This window comes from Triturus cristatus, chromosome 4_1 (assembly GCF_964204655.1).
Source record: "Triturus cristatus chromosome 4_1, aTriCri1.1, whole genome shotgun sequence".
Classification (NCBI taxonomy): Eukaryota; Metazoa; Chordata; class Amphibia; order Caudata; family Salamandridae; genus Triturus; species Triturus cristatus.
Genome location: NC_140585.1, coordinates 285222483 through 285242923, shown reverse-complemented (window position 1 = coordinate 285242923; position 20441 = coordinate 285222483). Strand labels below are relative to the sequence as shown.

Sequence of the window (20441 nt, the reverse complement as noted above, 5' to 3'; positions counted from 1 at the left end):
AGCACATACAGCATCATGCGGCATTTTGTTTACTTTTCGACTTAGGACCTTCTGTTAGTGTTTGTAGATATGTTTTGGGGACTGAAGGTAGTATAGTCGGTAAACTGGTCCCCCTCAGACCCTCTTGTAGAGATTTTTGTGGAATTGGATGATTGATGATGTCATGGAATGCATGGGTGCCTGGTGAGGTTGTGAGTGAGTGAGCAGGCTGAGCAGCAGGGAGGCTGCTCCTGGTGGGGCATCACCTGGACTATACATCTTCCAGTAACTTATCTGAAACTGTATCTATGAATAATCCTACAACGTACTTATACTTAACCTGGCTACAGGAGATCTTTTATTTACAACACTGGCGACGATTTAAAAGAACCTGCGTCCTGCTGAAGGAATACCCTGCTACTGGAACCTCAAGAAAAAGAATTCCCAAGAAAAAGGATTACTAGAGATACGCTCTGGTCAGCCCCACCAGTGTCCTCTGTCACCAGGACAGCCTGCAGACCAGGGCGTTTGACTTTCGTTTGACTTTCCTGTGACCTGTGATTTGAAGTGCTGGTTTTTCCTGCCTTGCACGTTGCCTGCCTCACACACCTATGGCTGCTCTACCCGTGCACTGCTAGTGACTGTCATAACAGTGATCTCACAATTACAAGCTCCAAAGAGATGCAGTTGGCCTGATCACCCTGCTGTGTCCCTCTGCTGTGGTTGGACCCTGACAGCACGCTTTGGCTGCATCCTCGGTAGGACAGCTCTGAACTTTCTGCAGTGTGAGCACGGTTTCTTTCCTGTGAGAGCACCTTTTGTGTCTGTGTTCAAGAAGGTGCTCTGAGCGCAGGCAGTGCCCCGTACTTCATAAGAGCCACCATTCAGTGGCACTTGGTTTGATGTCACCTATGCATTTGCAAAAGCGCCCCAGTTTTTATTATGGTGTACGAGTATTTTTCAATGAGTTGGGGCCAATGTGTATTCTCTCGACTGTGTCCATACATGACGATTTTGGATGTAAAAGTGGCCTTGCTATCACAAGTAAGTGGTTTTGCCTTTATTACAGTTAGAAGAAAATCGCTTTGCAGCCATTCAAAATTTCATACAGGGCGCGCGCGCCTCTCACCTCTTCACGCGCATCAACCTGTGAGCCCTCTATGATGTTTCTATTTGTTACTTGCTGCTTTACTGCCTCCAGACGTTTTTGGTGCAATAGCGCACCCGGAGCCACCCGGCAGACGCAAGATCAACGTGCCACCATTTTGCTATGTTTATTCTTTGCCGGGAAAACGTTGTTTGCACTCACCTTTGTTTTCGGTGATCTGCTGTTGCCTTTCGCGTTTGATGAAGAGTTGGAGTTTCTATGAGGTGCGCTCCACCGAAGTCTTTTTGAAAATTCAGAGTTATAGTGTTGCAGAGCAATATTTGTGCACAAACGACTTCCAGTTGAATGAGGCAGAGTTTTACCACAGGCTCATCAGGGACACTGTGAAGATCAGAAAAAATCTTTGGCAACTCACTGAGGTTCAGTGTGGTGAATCAATCTTTCCAAGCATGGAGTTCACTCGTGACCATTTTGTCCTATTGACGTTTGCACAGTGTTCGTGGAAGCTTAAATGCATTTCTTGCAAACCACTGAAGTTCGGGGTGGTCAGTTTAAGTTTTCATGCTCTGAAATGCATGGAAGACACTGGACTTTGGACACTGTGTTCACATTGGGTGGAGATCTCGGGTGAGATATCGCTCACCGGTTGCTGTGTCTATTTTACTAACTCGAATGTCTCATTTATGTTTTTGTTATGATGTGAATGTCATTCTTTTGAGTTGTGGTTTGTCTTTGATTTTGCTATTGTATGGAAAAGGGGAGGTGAGTGTGTAGTGTCCCTGGTTACTTTTGTGTGTGTAGTAGTCAATATACTTTGTGTGAGTGTAAGGTCTCTCTCACTATTTGGACCCTGAGTTTAGGGGTAGACTACCCACCCCTAGCTTTCCCTTAACCCTTGGTTTACCACTGATTGTTGTTATTGGTTGACATTAGTGTGTCACCAATGTGAGTGAAAGGATTCCTTCATTGTTTGGACTGCGTTATGAGAAGACACCTTCTTACGAAGCTTCTCTGTGTTACCTCTGATTTGTGGTAATTGGTTGACATGAGTTTGTCAGTTTCCCTCACTGTTTGGATTGTGTGGGTGAAAGGTTTTTCCCTGTTTGAACTGTGTTAAGAGATAGAGAAGACATCTTCTTATGAAGCTTCTCTACATTTACCTTGTTATGAGTCTTACGAGGCTTCTGCGTTTACCTTGTTATGAGTCTTACAAGGCTTCTGCGTTTATCTTGATATGAGTCACGAAGCTTCTGCGTTTACCTTGATATGAGTCTAACGAGGCTTCTCTGGTTTTACTTTTGTAATGTTTGATTTGAATATTCTAGTATTGTTTAAGCCTGATGCTTTTCTTGAAACTCTTTCATTTGGATTTTTTCGTGATTTTTGGTGTGTGAATTTGTTGACTTAATGAATTGTCATGCATTTCATTTGTTTGTTATGTCTTGATTAATTTGCTCATTGTCTTTTCATGCATCTTTTATAATCTAGTGTATTTTCTATCTTGATTGCCTTATGTACTTTCATTTGCTTTTATTGTGTTTTGGGTTCCTTAGGAAGGGGGATGTGTTATGATCTACTGTTTGCCTTTCCCCTTTGCCTATGTATCTCTTCCTTACTGCACAGCCATAATGAGAGTTAGTGTGCTTGGAGATGCCTGGAATGTTGGATGATTGGTGATGTCATGGAATGCATGGGTGCCTGGTGAGGTTGTGAGTGTCAGTTGGAGTAAGCAGGCTGAGCAGCAGGGAGGCTGCTCCTGGTGGGGCATCACCTGGACTATACATCTTCCAGTAACTTATCTGAAACTGTATCTATGAATAAACCTACAACGTACTTATACTTAACCTGGCTACAGGAGATCTTTTATTTACAACAGTTTCCTTGTGAATTCTACAAAGCTTTTATGCCCAAATTAAAAGATCACTTGTTGAGGGCAGTCCATTCAGCGGCACCCACAGCGATTATGCTGCTGGATTGACGTCATGTGGACATAGAGGTAATTCCAAAACCATGCCGCCCGCCCCACAACATGGCCTCATGCTGCTCCATCTCTCTTCTAAACGTGGAGGTCAAGATTCTTGCAAAGGCCCCGTAAGCTGGCTCGTAGAACACAACTCCGCTCTGGTCCACCCTGAACAATCTGGGTTCATGCCTCAACGGGCAACTCGGCAGAATATTTACAGAACATAAAATGCTCTGGCAATGGCTGGACAGTCAGGGGACCAGCAGCGCTCCTACTGCCCGATATCGATAAGCCATTCGACTCGTGCCTATACAGTAAGAAAATAAATAGAGCCTTACCTCCGGCGACGAGGGGGGTGTTTTCCCTTTGGCGGTCCATCCTTCATCGTCTGAAGTGGTGGGGCAAGTTTTTTTTGCCGCTGTGGGGCTGGGATATATTTTTCCACTGGTGGTGGCCCTGCCGGGTTTTCGAAAATGGCATCTCATAGGGATCTCTACATTGGGTGATGTGATACAGGGCACAGATCTGAAATCATTCCAAGTGCTGCACGATGAATACGTACTGCATATAAGCCAGTTCCACAGATATCTCCAGCTCCTCACTGTCTCACCCCATACATAAATGCACTGACAGAACTCTCAGACTTTAATACCCTAGAGGGAAAACTCCTATTGGGTGACACAAATGCACCACTCACTTATATCTAAGAAGCAAGACGAATTTGGAACCTTTCGGGCCACCTGGGAGGCAGATCTGGGAGGGGTGGAGAATGAAGACTGTGTGGAAACCCTGGGCACACCAAAGGAGGCTGCATTAGCGACCCGTCTCAGGACGATGCAATTCAAATAGCGCCACAGGCTCTGGCCCAGGGGGGTGATAGACTCCCCGGCCTGCCTCCGGTTTGGAGCGCAAGATGGTTCATTCCTACACACGGATTGGAGTTTCCGGGGCTGGCTAGCTCCTGGCGGGGAGTGTTCACATGCCTGGGCCGAGTCCTGTTGTGACAGGACCCGCTTGACCGAACGCTAACTCTCCTCCATGTCATGGACACTATGAAGGGGATAGATATAAGCGATCGCGCCTCTTTCTGGGCCTCACAATTGTTAAGAGAGACATAGCGAGAGAATGGAAAGCAACAGCCTCCCCCCTCCCTGAAGGTATGGAAGCAGAGCATGGACCACTTAATGGGAATGGAAATCACTGCATATAAAACAAGGGGCTGCCCCCCCACCCCCCAAGCAAGATTTGGAAACGATGGGCTGATTATCAGGATATAGAATTAGAGTCAGGCCACACACTACTCACTCGTTGCTGGATGAAGAAGTTAGAGAGTGTAATGTAGGTGGGAGATTAAGACGGCCGAGGTAGAGGGGGGTCTGAACAAAACATCTGTATCTATATTTGAAGGAAGGGGAGTGATGGGTGGGGAGGATGTAATGGGATTGATGCGTTCTATATCTAGCGCCTGGAAGTCCGCATGTGGGTAGCTGTGCCATCTATAAATACTCAATAATAATAATGCATATGTCATATATGTGCTATATGTATCACTTGTGTCTCTTATCGTACACATTGTTATAGGCCATTTTGCCCTTCTTGTTCCTTTTATCATGCAAAACTCAATAAAATATTTTCAACAAAAAAAAGCAAGGGTCTGTTCTCGATTTGACCAATAACTAAAATGGCACCTACAGACAGATTCATTCATAAATGACTGACTTCATTTTTTTTTACACAAATAGGGCTATCTGTAACACAAGGCACATGGGACTGACGCCAAAATAACATCTTTTAAATAACGAACATTTTAAAATGTCGTTTCACAGGGGAGAATGAGACGTGACAAGGTTCTGCTTTGTTCCCTTCGGGCCCGCGGTCTCCACTGCCCCCGCCCTCTGCTGCCCTCACTAGTTCGGTTTCGTTTCTTCAGTTTGCTGTAAGAACAAGACGAGGAAGGGCGAGGAAAACTGTACGCCCAACGGAGAAAGACACAACAGAGATAAACAGAAGCCAGTGAGAGGTAGCCAGGGGCACACGTGACCTGCAAACAGAGAGGGAGGGAGAGGGAGTGTGACCGGTATCCGACCAGTCTCCCAGGAGGTACTCACATTAGCTGTAGAGTGACCGGCATGCACCTGGCAAACCACAGGTAGTCCTGGCCCAGCCCTAGGACTGATAGTCACGCACCAGGAAGCCAAGATGTACTTTCTGCGGCAGCTCTAGGAGTGACTGACACGCACCAGCAACCCAGGCGGCACTATAAGTGCACCAACTCTTTACTCTGGGAGTGACTGATATCCACTGATAATCTATAAACTCACTGGACCAGTTCTGAGAGTGACTGGCGCACAGAAACCCAGGAGGTATTCCCTACACAAGCTACAGGAGTGACCCACACTCTGAGTGTGGACTCTGCTATCCCGATACCGAGGAGCTCTGAAATGCCAGGCTGCGAGCACTGAGAACCTCAGACACGCCCTGTCACGAATACTGCTCGACTGACAGCCTTAAATACCGCAAACCAGAGGTGCTCCTCATCACCTGATAGTCGCCTTGGGAGTACAAGGCGCTATATAAGAGTTTCGCCTTCAGTGATTCATCCTCGCCATGTGGGAGAAGAGCACAGAGTCCAAGCAGCCCTTCATGTCCGACCCGGCCATCTCATCCTTCCTGACCCAGGTGTTGTGCGAACACGGGGGGCGGATGGCCGTATCGGAGATACCGCAGCACCTCCCCCTGCCACCGGCGCACATCGCAAGCATCCTCCGGGAGGAGGCCTCCCGCTTCCTGCTGCTGGAGCCAGCCGGCCTTGTTCTCGCGCTGTCCGACATTCGCATCTGCACGAGAGAACGGTGCCCGGGCCTGGACTGCGCCCGTCTGCACCTCTGCCGCTTCTACGCCCTGGGCCGGTGCACACGCAAGAGGTACGTGCGCGCGAGTGTAAGTGACAAGGAACCGGGTGGGAGTCGAGGACCCAAGAAGAGTGCAGAGACTCACGGCGGGGGTTGACAAAGGTGACTGAATGTTACAAGGTGATGAAGGAGAGGCTTTTAATACATATGAGATAGAGGCATGGTCCATGGAGTGAGAGACGTTGACTCCTGGCAACGAGCTCGGCCTGGGCAGAGGTCAGGGGAGACTGAAGCCAAGGGAAGAGGACAGGTGCGCACACAAGACGGCGGCTTAGGAACAGGGCCGTAGCTTTGCCAGTGAGATTCGGGATGTCTGATTCTTACATTTCTCTACTAATAAAGTAGTAGGGTGGAGGGGTGAGAAGGCCAAGGTTTAGAATAGATTGTTTCCATGAGGACCAGGGTCAGAACTAATTTGCATTAGTTGGGTCTCTGTCTAAAGTGCCACATTGGACAAAAAACAGTGGGTCGGAATGCCCCCCCCCCCGCAGTGACTGCCACTGGTTAGACTATTTACAAGGGAAACTTTTAAGAAGGGGGCAGGTTTTTAGGGCTCAGGGCGGGGGAGAGGGTTGGGGTAGTTTTAAGGGCTGGGTTTGATGGGAGTTTTTTTAGGCATGGGGAGATTTTAGGGCTCAGAACGGGGGAGATAAGGGTAGTTTTTTTAATTTTAGGGACAGTGCGTGGTGGGAGGGGGGCAGGGTGGTGTATGTTAAGGAGCATGGTATTAGGCCTCAGGGCAGGGTGAGGGAAAGGGCTAGTTTCAGGGCAGATTTTGGGCCTCAGAGCGGGGGAGCAGGTAGGAGTCTTGTAATTTAGGGCAGGGGTCGAGGGGTCAGAGTAGTGGCGCCCAACTACCAAACTACCAAACCAAGAATGCATTTGAGGAGTGTCACACCCAGTGGGTAATTAGTAAAAAACATAAGTGCTGGGGCTCTCGTCAGGAGGCAGCTTGCACCAGCCCATTTCTCCTGTTAGCGCCGCTTAAAAGAGAACCGACTGCTAACTATGAAAGTGGGGCAAGGATGTGGCGTAGTGGCTAGAGAAGCCGACTTTGGTGCTGGGGAACCAGGTTCGAGTCTCAGCGTCGACTCAACATCCTGTGATTGTGGGCGAATCACTTATCTCCTCGTGCCTACCATAAATGTCCTAACTGGTGCTCATGACAAGCGGCAGTGTTGATAATTAAGTGTTTGTGCTGAGCACCCGAAGTCACCAGCTGAAATTAAGCACTGGTCACCCCATACACCCTAATTGAAGCTAGATCCTTGATCGCCCTTCCTGGGCCTAGTAGTTCTCTCTGGGAATTCATGACTAGGTCACGTGGTACACAACAGCCTGGGATCACTTATTTTAAATGTATTTTCTCTGCACACACTCATATTCATTTCTGCTACAAGAATACTTGATGGTAGAGTTGTCAAATTGTTGCATGTAGGCAGGGCTCCATGTTTCTAGTCCTCGCCTTTTATAAATCATTTAATCAATGACTGATCGCCCCCATGTATTAAGCCACAAACAGAGGAAGGCACACATGCAAATTACTAGGGTGAGCCATGGGTCGTGCTTCGCTCTAAGAATCCAACTAGTGCACAAGTCGAGCCCAGCCATGAAAACGTTTGGCATGTATATCGCGCAGCAAACATAAAATAAAAATATGATCCACCTCTTCAAAATTCTAAATAATGTTTTTTTTAACATGTTGAAGTGTTTCACCTTAGTAAATCAGATTATATAACTGCATAGACAGAAATATATTAAAAGTGAACGTTTTTAGAAACGTTCCTTGCTTGCACCCCAACAACAATTCCATTAGTGAACTAGGAGGCAAGTCAGTAGTCTTGTAAATTCTAAACGTGCCTAGAACGTCATTACAGATAGAGCAACCTTACAGTCTATTAAATTAAATGTAAGAAGTGCCTGTACAGAGCACATTCTGAACTTAAGTATTTAAAAGTGCACTCATATGTGATAATAAAGAAGGAAGGCTCAGTGAAATAAAATAAATGCCTAGGATCACACAGTTTGGACAAGCAGGGACGCCCTTTTTGATTCCAGGTTATCTGGTTTCACAGGTGGAAATTCAGCCACCAGATGGGATATTTCTGCTTTAGTCTGTCTGTATCTCTCCAGGTTACATCAAAGGCCACTGTTTTGTTTTTCTTACTAGGCACATGATAAGAAAAACCAACCCAGAGATAGCAGACCTGACTCATTGTGCCCAGATCCAACTATCCAGCAAAGAATGCATAGAAGTAGGTTGTTAGAGGCTCAGAGTACATGTACGAGAGAAAGGAAAATGTGGAAATGAGCCAAATGAAGCAAGGTTCACTGACAGAATATAAATGTAAAAAATATAGATGAAAAAAATATAGAATGCAAAATTATCGACTCCCTATACTTAAACAGGTAAGTACAAAAATATCGAAAAAACAATATCAATGTAAAAAATATAGTTGTACAAAAAAAATATATATATATATATATATATATATAAAATAAATAATAAATATTATATTGTTATATAATAAAATTAATGACAAAATAAAGTAGATTTAATATAAATGTTAACAAATATAACAAATAAACTTAATTAAAAAAGTTAAACACACATAAATAAATACATAATAGTTATTATATATATTTACATAGATATATATATATGTTAGACCTGGTATCTTTGGCGTGGTTTCCCCTGACTTTTTGCCTCTACCTCCTGTATTTTTGACGTTGTGCTGGATTTCGTTTTTGCTGGTTTAGATGCTTTGGGCACTTTGCCACTGCTGATCAGTGTCAAAGTGCAAGTGCTCCCTAGGGAAATTGTTATATTGATTGGTTATCCCTGATTGGTATATTTGTTTCACCTGTCAGTCCCTGGTAAAGTGCACTGAGTGTGCCAGGGCTGGTGATTCCACCCACAGGAGTAGCCCTAAAATGGTGTCACAGGCCTGCCACCACAGTGCCTGGGTGCAGTTGCTAACTGCCATGCTGACCTGACCAGTGTCCCCACTGACCAGGCCTAACCCTTCCCTTTCTGTACACATTGGATACCCCTATGGAAGGCCCTAGGTACCCCCCTGGGCAGGGTGCAGTGTATGTGAAAGGTAGAGCATGTATTGGTGTAGGTGACATGCTCTGGTAGTGAATTACAGCCATTTTCGTTTTTCACTATTGAAAGGTTATCTTGCCCATAGGCTATAATGGAGAATGCTGAGTATAATGTTTACCTGCATATCTTCCCATAGGCACAAGATAGAAAGCTAAAGTCTGGTATCCCTGAACTCAGAATTCAATAACACATCTTTTAGGAAGGATGGTTTTTAAATCCTGTGTATGAAAACAGCACTTTTCTGCCCTTTCTGTGTGCCTTGGCCTGTTTGTGAATTGATTGTCTGGTTTGTGAGTGCCTGAGTAGAGCTGGCCTCCTGTTAAGAAGTCCCAGGAACAAAAGGACTTCACCCCCAGCTTCCCCCTGAACTCTGCTGTGTGAGCTCTGCCCTTCCTAGAGTGCTTGATCCAATTGTGGGGCCTCTGGAAGTTGTGCCTGCTGTTGGGAAGCTGACCAAGAAGAAAGAAGCAAAGGATCTACACTTTTTCACGCACCACCGGCTTAGCGAGAAAATTTCCATAGCTCCGCTCGTTAGCGGGCCCAATTTTTATTGCTGCAAACATCGTCGCAGAGCCTGCCGCCGCTGAGTGAGATCGTCGCAGAGCCAGCCAAGATCATCGCACCGCTCGTTAGCGGGCCGAATTGTGTCGCTGCGAACATCGTCACAGAGCCAGCCAAGATCATCGCTGGTGAAATTGCCGCCCGCTCGTTAGCGGGCCGGATTTTGTCGCATCGTGCCTTTGCGAGTTAAATTTCTACCGGAGAAGCTACGCCTTGGAATCCATACAAGTATCGCCTCACTCCCCATACAGACCGGATTCATCGCACACGCCCGCTGCGTGCAGCGGGGTTGTCGAATCGCCTCCCCAGGGTCTCAGGACTGACGCTGTTGCTTGTTTTTCGACGCCTGAGTGCCGCTAAGAACTTTTATCGCATCACCAGGTACTGTTGGTTAAAATCGACGCTAATGTGGATGATTTTGTCGCTAACCTAAGAACTCTTTTTGGAAACCATATTCTTGAACTGTGTATGTTGGATTTTTGTCGTTTTGGTCTTGTGTAGTTTATATGAAAGTACTTTATTTATCTACACCGTTGTGGAGTCCATTTGAGGTGTTTTCACTATGTTACTGTGAGTGTTGGTACAAATACTTTACACATTGCCTTTGATAAGCCTGTCTGCTCGTGCCAAGCTGCCAAGGGGGTGAGCAGGGGTTATCTAAAGAGTGTATCCCCTTACCCTGACTAGTAGCAAGGGTCCCTATTTGGACAGTGGTACCTACCCCTGCCAACTAGAGACCCCCAGATCTAACAATATATTTATATATATGCATATATATATATATATCACAACCAGTAACCCCTGAGTTCCGAGGTTGACGAAAAACGCACTCAGTCAAAATCCTTTTGAGTTCAATTGCTTTATTGCAAGTAAACAGCCATAGCCATGCCCCAACGCGTTTCGGTTCGTGTCTCGAACCTTGATCACGGGAAGTTTAACATCACCCGGAAGAGACCAGGCATTTTTTAATATTGTAGTTTCACAAGCATTTCCTGCTAGTAATTTTGCAAAGCAATCTGGTCTACGTAGTGTCGTTTTTTTGTTAGCAAATAGCGTGAATAGGTAGAAGAGTGTTATTGTGCTCTAGTGCTCTTTACAATTTATGAAACAGTGCCAACGACGCATTGCAATTGTGATGTGATTGAATTAAAATCAATTTATGACAAACATGGCCAAGCAAACGTGATCTGGTTAGCAGCATGAAGATTGAATAGGAAATGGTCGCACTCCCAAATGGTGGTTAACTGTAATCAATATATTCAAGAAAAAGACTTCTTTGGTGCTTGTGAGTGAATATAGATCACTCAAATGCCATTGCCAAGCATATGGAGAAAATGCACAACAGTGACTGGGAATCTCTGAGATTTTACACAATTGAACAGGTACCGCAACTGGAAAGAGGCGAAAATCGCGAAAAACTTCTCCGACAGAAGGAGTCGAGACATATTGTGACATTCAGGACTTTAACCCCTCTAGGGTTAAATCAAGATGGAGAAGTTTTTGTACACCTTTAAGAACATTACCTACAATAATGAAAAAGCTTGGATAGATACACAGAGTGAAATACATATATAAAGATCACAAAGTAAATATAAAACTATAAAAAGACATTGTGCCAACACGCGGGTTTCCTGACTAGACAGGTTACAAATGTACGATACAGTTATAAAATCAAGTTAAAAGGTTGTAGAAAACTTTATGAAAGAAATAACAATGTGTCTGTGTAAACAGGATGTTGAAATGTTCTTCATGATGACTGTTTCGGTTATTTTCTAAAAGGAGGGAAAAAATAGTGAGATTGGTTTAGCATAAAAACCCACTAGAGGGAGTAGTGATGCACTAACAATAATGGCATGCTGCTAACCAAATCACGTTCGTTTGGCCATGTTTGTCATAAATTGATTTTAATTCAATCACATCACAATTGCACTGCGTCGTTGGCACTGTTTCATAAATTGTAAAGAGCACTAGAGCACAACAACACTGTTCTACCTATTCACGCTATTTGCTAACAAAAAAACGCCAATACGTAGACCAGAATGCTTTGCAAAATTACTAGCAGGAAATGTCCGTGAAACTACGATATAAAAAAATGCCTGGTCTCTTCCGGGTGATGCTAAACTTCCTGTTATTAAGGTTCGAGACGCGAACCGAAATGCGAAGGGGCTTGGCTATGGCTGCATACTTACAATAAAGCAATTGAACTCAAAAGGATTTAGAGTGAGTGCGTTTTTTGACACCCTCGGAACTCAGGGGTTAGTTGCTGTGATAATTTCCGGCTGCCGTGCCGTAGAAATCTCGCACTGCACCAGAGGAGGAGGGCTGGTGTACTAACCGAGGGTGGTGGAGTTTTATATATATATATATATGTCATGTGATCAAGGCTCAAGCGAGCCGAAACGCGTAATGGCGACTGGTGAGGGGCAATAAACTATCGTCTCTGCACCGATGATGGGTCCGTGTCCGTCTTTGGAGAAGATCCAGTAACGCACGGAAGAGTGTGATATATATATATATATATTTGAAAAGAAAGGAGGCTTGGATAGTATGTTTTCCTGGAAGCCTCGCACCAGTTGCACTGGCCGCCCTGTTAAGGTCATGGTTCATTTGCGTGGCACTTTGGATGGATATATATATATATATATTTTGGTACACGAAAAGTCACTGCCGCCACTCCACTTGCCCTGGGTGCTGTCGTCGCGGTGGTGAGCTGCGATATGTTCATCCACAAGCAGCACAGTGAAAGCCACAGAAGGATGCACTCACGGGTCAGTTCCTCATATTTTCTTTATTGTGCAGACCCCCCCCGCACGACAGACGCGTTTCGGCGTACAACAGCTTTATCAGTGTCGCACAAAATCTGAGCTCTGACATACGTGACACTGGAGACTTTTTAAGAATTTTAACAGGAACAGCATGGAACCCAGAGTACATCATGGCAATCATTGATGTGGTCTCACTGTACACATCAATTGAGCATCAAGTTGGTTTGAAGGCATGTGAATATTTTTTACAACAGAGTAACATATCGGAATTGGAACACACGAAAATGTTACTAGCTATGATAGAGTTATGTTTGACTAACAACGTGTTTCTCTTTAATCATGACCTGTATCGACAAGATTGCGGAACTGCCATGGGCATCTCCTTTTCGCCAAACTACGCGAATATCGTGATGGGATGGTGGGAAAACGAGATAGCATGGAACAAATAAAATCAGGATTACATGGATAAAATAATTCTATGGGTCAGATTTATAGATGACTTGTTCATAATTTGGAACGGCACAGAGGGAGAATTTATGGAATACTTTAATATATTGAATGACAATGCTGTAGGACTGAGCTTTACATGCACTACTAGCACCAAAGGTATCGCATTCCTTGACACATGGATATACACTGAAGGTGACCAAATTCATTCCACTCTCTATCGAAAAGAAACCTCCACGAACAGCATATTACATGGCACTAGCTTTCACCCCAAGTCCCTTTTAGAGAGTATCCCCTATGGGGAATTCACAAGAATGAAACACAATTGCTCAAAAGAAAGTGACGTGGAGGAAAACATAATGGAAACGTCTTTAAGGCTAAAGTCAAGAGGTTATAAAGAGACCACATTGCATAAGGGCAGACAGAAAATACGAAAGAACACACAAACTGAAACTCTCATCACGAAAAAGGAAAAAACGACAACAGAGTCTAAACAGCAAGAACCGCCAAGATGCATCATAACGTATAGAAGAGAAAGTGGGCTAATCATAAAAAACATCCAAAAATATTGGCACTTAATAGCCAATGATCCAGATATTGGTTCCTTACTTGGATCACGTCCTTTGATCACATATAGAAATACGAAATCCATAAAAGATCTAATCGTGCAAAGCCACTTCCAAGAAAAAGCACCAGCGAACTGGTTAAAAAAAAATCAAAAGGGATTTGTGAAATGTAGTGCGTGCAAAGTGTGAAAAATTGGAGAAAATCGCAAATCAATACAGGACTTCCAAGGAAACACAATTGAAATCCACCAACCAATCACATGTTCCACGAAGTTCGTTTTATACATCATTCAATGTAAATGCGCTATATAGTCTATAAAATGTACAATCTGTATGCTCAAAAAAAGAATACTTGAGCATATTCGAGCTGTAAAGAACAAGGCTACATCCTATGCCACAGCAAAGCACATGATGAATTGTCAAAACAGTGACTGGACAATGATTCGCTTCTCTGGAATCCACACCATACTAAGTAATGAAAGAGGAGGTGATAAGATCAAGAAACTGCGCCAAACAGAATCCAGATACATAATTAGATTACGAACGAAGACCCCTCATGGGATTAATAATGATGAGGAGTTATTTGTACATCTGGACTGAGTACTCCTGAATTTTAACAATTACTGCACTCAGGGAAAGAAAGGAACACTGTTGTATAAAAACATCATTAAGGGCACTAATCCCTATGACGCAGGAATAAAATGAACCAGGAGCAATGAATGTGACAACATTTCTAGAAATGAGCTCAGATATTGAAATTAGTAAAGACACTAAAGTCTAGTAAATGAAGATAGAAGAAAAGACTCATTGAACTGATACAAATCATATACAAAAAATGAATTGAGCCATTTCTTTGTTTATAATGAATTGTAATAAATAACAAAATAGTGAAATATGTCACCTGAAACTCAGAGATAACCGTGTAAATATTGTACATATAAATACACAATATAATGAGAAAACTACTTTCCCCACAGTGCCACATTATAGGCAAACTGTGTTTGGGATACATAGTGAAAGCAAAGGAATACTCACTAACCGTGACAAAGACCTAGTAGGGCTGAAACGCGTTGGTGTGAGCCGGTACAGCTGAAAATAAAAGCTTAAACTGGATCTGGAGTGCGTCGCATCTTTGTTTTGTGTATATATATATACATGTACAATAACAGAAAATCCAATAAAAGAAATTCTATTATAAATGAAAACATGAAACTATTTAAAAATCTTCAAACTTACATTTCCCACTCCAGTGAGTGCAACAGTAGGGAAAGTGTTGGATAGCAGAGGGGAAAAATTACTATTCTCACTCCAGTGAGTATAACAGTAGGGAAAGTATTGGTTAGCAGAGGGGTAAAAAGTACTATTCCTACTCCAGTGAGTGCAACAGTTGGGAAAGTCTTGTATAGCGGAGGGGTAAAAATTACTATTCCCACTCCGGTGAATGCAACAGTAGGGAAAGTGTTGGATAGTGAAGGGGGAAAAATTACTAATCGCACACCTGTCAGTGCAACAGTAGGGAAAGTGTTGGATAGTGGATGGGTAAACAATACTATTCCCACACCAGTCAGTGCAACAGTAGGGAAATTGTTGGATAGCGGAGGGGTAAAAATTACTATTCCCACTCCAATAATTGTAACAGTAAAGAAAGTGTTGCATAGTGGAGGGGTAAAAATTACTATTTCCTCTACAATGAGTGTAACAGTAGGGAAAGTGTTGGATAGCAGAGGGATAAAAATTAATATTCCCACTTCAGTGAGTGCAACAGTAGGGAAAGTGTTGGATTGCGGCGGGGTAACCATTAATAGTCTCACTCCAATCAGTTCAAAATTAAAAACAAATAAAATATTAACAACAACAAAAATATTTAAAAAACCAAAATAAATTAAAAAATACATAAATATGTTAAAATGTAAATACAAATGTATTTAATATAAAAAATGTTTTAAAACATATTATAATGTTAAATACATATGACAAATACCTACAAATATTATAATAAATAAAATAAAAAGAGAAGTTTCAAGCAAATAATTATTTTTAATTAGAAATTATTTAGAAACAGAAGCATTAATTATTACATAAATTTACTTTTTTAATTTCCTACCCTATAACACCACACAATTCACAACTCACATCTAATTTCTTTTTTTTAATGTACTTCCTTAATTAACATAATTACCAGTTAAAGAAATATTATTAATTAAAAAACAAATTAAAACTCATAAAAACGAATTACCTTCCCACACTTTACCCCTATAATCCCCACAACCCACAGCTAAAATGAAACTGTAAAACAATTAATTACACAATTAAAACCTATTTTCAGTTTAAAAAACGAATAGTATTTAACAACTAATTATAAAGTAAGTAAAATTAATTTACTTCCCACACTGTACCCCTATAAAAGTAAAACCCACACACAAAAAAACATAAACAAATACCCTAATTAAATATCAATTAATTAGTTAATATTAATGATCAACTAATTATTAATTAATTAAACATAAATTACTTCCCACCCTTTACCCCTATAAACCCTACAACCCAAACCTAAAATTAATTGCACAATTTTCATATTTAATTTTCAATCAATTAATTGATATTAATGATCAATTAATTATTATTTAATTAAACATAAATTACTTCCCACCCTTTACCCCTATAAACCCCACTACCCGCACCGAAAATTAATTACACAATTTCCATAATTAATTTTCAATCAATTAATTAATATAAATTAACAACCAGTTATTCATTAATCAAAAAGTACATCCCACCCTTTACCCCTTTAAACCCCACAGCCAAATGTGGCACACAGCTTAATCTTGGTCAGGAAAGTGTGCTTTTTGTGCTTTGATCTAAATCCATACAGTAGTGTTTGAGAAATTAAGGTTTAAAATGTATGTATCTATTACTCTGGAAGGCATCTGGGAACTGACAGATCTAGAGATAAGTTCTGATTGGCTGCCACCACACCCATGAAGTTGTGATGGCAGCCATATTAGAACTCGGTGATTCAGTTCTCTGTCTGAAAATAAGCAATAGTAAACATTATGGGCCCGATTCTGATTTCGCTTGTAAAGCCCTCCGTACCACTCGGGTCTATATGGCTTTACGAGCGAATCGTGCACCTGGTATCCGAGCTAGCGAGTACGATGCATTGACATGCTTACAGACTCGGTTCACTTGGACTCCCATTGAACTCTATGGGAGCCTGTATACTAGACTCCCATAGCAATATGGGGTGGGTGGGAAAAGCATACACACTGTGCATACATGGGAAGGGGGACAATTGGGTACCCCCACGGGTCCGAATCGGAGGGCTCCAGGTGATGGTGGGCCTGCTACGGGCCCCAAAAGAACGATTCCGGCAGCTTTTTTGATCCGGACATAATGAATCGTAAAGGCTGTCTGAATCGTGCATTGGACTTGCTCGCTTGGAAACAGGACCCCTAGGGCAAACCACTTTCTTTTACCCTGGGATTCCATCAGAATTAAAAAAAAAAGTTTTATAGAACTAAACCACTGAAATTCACCAGTTACAGTTATCTCAAGTAACTATAACTCATGTCATAGAGTAGAGTAGATGCACTCCGTCCATCATCTCCTTGTTTTTTCTTTGTTCGCCCTAAGTAGGCAGGGTATGCCCAGACATGGGTCTCTTGCTCACTTTGCCACTGGATTCAAGCTAGCCTTGCTGATATAGGCTGTTAGCCCGAAAACGGTCGCTTGTAAAGCCCTCCGTACCACTCGGGTCCGTATGGCTTTACGAGCGAATCGTGCACCTGGTATCCGAGCGAGCGAGTACGATGCATTGACATACTTACAGACTCGGTTCGCTTGGACTCCCATTGAACTCTATGGGAGCCTGTGTACTAGACTCCCATAGCAAACGGGGTGGGTGGGAAAAGCATACACACTGTGCACACATGGGAAGGGGAACAATTGGGTACCCCCACGGGTCCGAATCGGAGGGCTCCAGGTGATGGTGGGCCTGCTATGGGCCCCAAAAGAACGATTCCGGCAGCTTTTTCGATCCAGACATAATGAATCGTAAAGGCTGTCCGAATCGTGCATCGGACTTGCTCGCTTGGAAACAGGACCCCTAGGGCAAACCACTTTCTTTTACCCTGGGATCCCATCAGAATTTTAAAAAAAAGTTATAAAACTAAACCACTCAAATTTACCAGTTATAGTTATCTCAAGTAACTATACCTCATGTCATAGAGAGAGTAGATGCACTCCGTCCATCATCTCCTTGTTTTTTCTTTGTTCGCCCTAAGTAGGCAGGGTATGCCCAGACGTGGGTCCCTTGCTCACTTTGCCACTGGATTCAAGCTAGCCTTGCTGATATAGGCTGTTAGCCCGAAAACGTGCCCAGGATGTTTGTTTCGGTCCAGGGAAGACATGGGTTGGCAGTTCGGGCTGGACTGTTCCCATGAGGCACAGGTTCAAGACTGATTTGCATATAGCTGTGTCTGAGCTGGGGTGGCAAAATGAGCTAAAGAATGATGATGGATTCAACCTAGATCTGTGACTGGGGGGGAGTGTTTGAAAAGTTTCAGCACTCCGGCCATCATCTCCTTGTGTTTACTAAAGCTACTAGTTCAGCAGCCTGAGTTAAGTAATGAGGTGGCAATGTTATTTGGTCTGGTATCAGTAAAATATCTGAAGAGCCATGCTGCATGACTTTGACTACTGCTACACCTGTGTGCCTCAATCTGTGTCCTAATCTACTGTGGAAACCCATCTACAAAATATACAACACTGCCTGGAATGGGGGTCTTCTTGTGCCTGGCTACACTCATCTGGAGTATATGGGGCCCAGTCATGGATATCATCACCTGTATCTGAAATTGGGTATGCAAAGAAGGCAGCTGTGTTGTCTTTATGACACTTAATTACCTTGATGTGAGTCAACTGAGGAGGACATTGGTTTTCTCTCAATGTCCCCTCTCCTGCTTTGTTATCATTAGGACCCTCTGGCTTTGGCCATTTTCGGGGTCTCCCTCTTAGCCTTTTCTGGGCTTGTGCATCTACTACTTGTTTCTGTAAATGGCTTTTCTTTACAGTGCCCTTGGGTCTGCCTCCGAGTCTCTTCTGAATGGGAGAGCTGGCAGGCTCCTGACTTTTCTTTGTACTGCACTTAGGTCTGCCCCTGGGTCTCTCTGAGTGTGAGTACTGGCAGACTCCTGAGGCCATGGGTATGTGTGGCATTTAGTAGCCTTGTGGCATTCTGTACAATTGTTTCCTATCTGGTCTCTGGTTTCAGGGTATACCTCAAGCAGGATTTCTAGAGGGGACCCCATGGCACTTTGGAGGACCTTGTCTTTATGTTTGAATATAGAGGTTACACTGGACAGTGCATCAATATCTATTCCATTAATAAATCGCCCAACTCTCTTTCCCCAACCTCTAAAACAACCCTGCCTCTGACAGGTAGGTAGGCCTGTTGAGTTAACACCTGTATTTATTTAAACTTTTTATTTTCCTAAATTCTTTCATATCCTGCTATCTATTTCTCATTATCCTGGAGATCCACTCGTCTCCTACTCCTTGCATACTTTCCATTAATACAAGCTGTTCTTCTTCCTTTTCAACTTACTTATTCTCATACATTCTTCTAAATAATCCAGTTTCTTTTGGCTGGTGAACCTAAAAGAAGAGAATAGTCTAACGTCTTAGACTCTCTATTCTTTTAGATAAGTGAGACAAATATTTTATTTTACTTTTATATTTATGATAAAATTTGATTGCAATCTTCAAAAATGACATACTTTTATAATGCAGTTTTAATCTACTGAGTCCTGCAATAAGAGAATATTCTCAAATAATGACTGTGTGTATACCCTCAAGATATTCATCTATGTCCCTGTAGGATGTTCTAAAAGGTTTTCAATTAATTATTTGGAACACCTATCTAATCTTCTAAAGTATCTAATGTTATTACAACAATGTATGGTGTCCTTAGACCTAAAGGTAATGTGGTGTCAATTTCTAGGCACTCAAGGATTTCTCCCATGAAGGGATTATTGGGTGGTACTGGCATTGGTAGTCTACTGTGGTCAGTGCCGTTAGAAAAACCTACAACCTTACTGTTATAAAGATGGACATTTAATCCAGGGACCTGTTGTGATTGACTACCTGTATACCCTTGAGACAGTTCTCTTAATAAAATACTTTTCTAGAATTCTACAGTATTTCTCACAAAGTAGGAAATCCTTACTACATAACATGAATAGCATAAAACTACAACATGACATTAATCTGTGGCCACACTTCTATCCACATTTCCATAGACATACTAATATAATATAAAACTACTAATCTACTAAAAATACCTACTAGGGCAAAAAACTACTACTACTGGTCACTTCTCCCGGACTCACAAGGAGGACAACTTTCACTACCTGTAACTACAAACTGTCACTTCCAGAATTAAGGTCTGGGATGACTTGAGTGTTCTGCCTTTTAGAACATATGCCGACTATCCAGTCTCAAGTGCTACCCTACCCTGACCACTTCTGACTACCTATAGTCAGGTCCTCTAATACCTTCCGGACTTACCACCGGAACTATAGTTCTTACTGTTGTATCAATACACAATCATGCATGCATTTCCCCACATATGAATAAAAACAAAATAATAACATATAACATATTCTATTATCAACATGCCACCTGTATCTTAAAAGGGACGACATTCGCACTGTTCTCACCTTTTAAGAATTCCAACTCCCATGTCCTACCCGTCCCAGAGAAATGAGAAGACTTTGTAACAGGCGTCATCTTACCTTCTTTTAGCTGCTTAAATCATTCCAAGAGGACATGAGGTATTTCTGGATATGGCAGCAGGTGAGAAGAAGTGGAAGTTCTGGCTCAGCTCACCAAAATGTTAAAGGAAAATAAATCTATTGAACAAACACGAAGAAAAGCAAGTTGACAATACAATATGTTTCTATTTTTTTACAATTCTGTAGTGAGGATCAGACACTGCAGGAGAGATCAGTTCACCTCAGAGGAGATACAAC

At 42.7% G+C, this 20441-nt stretch overlaps 1 protein-coding gene across 1 annotated transcript in view; it reads left to right on the top strand.

Annotated features, from left to right (window-relative positions):
* The first annotated feature begins 4983 nt into the window (after window positions 1-4983).
* LOC146854285 (protein mono-ADP-ribosyltransferase PARP12-like) overlaps window positions 4984-20441 on the top strand; it is a 307738-nt gene continuing 292280 nt past the window's right edge. Inside the window, exon 1 of the mRNA XM_085652066.1 lies at window positions 4984-5974. Coding sequence (XP_085508192.1) covers window positions 5658-5974 — 317 coding nt within the window. The 5' untranslated portion in view covers window positions 4984-5657. The remainder of the gene's footprint in view (window positions 5975-20441) is intronic.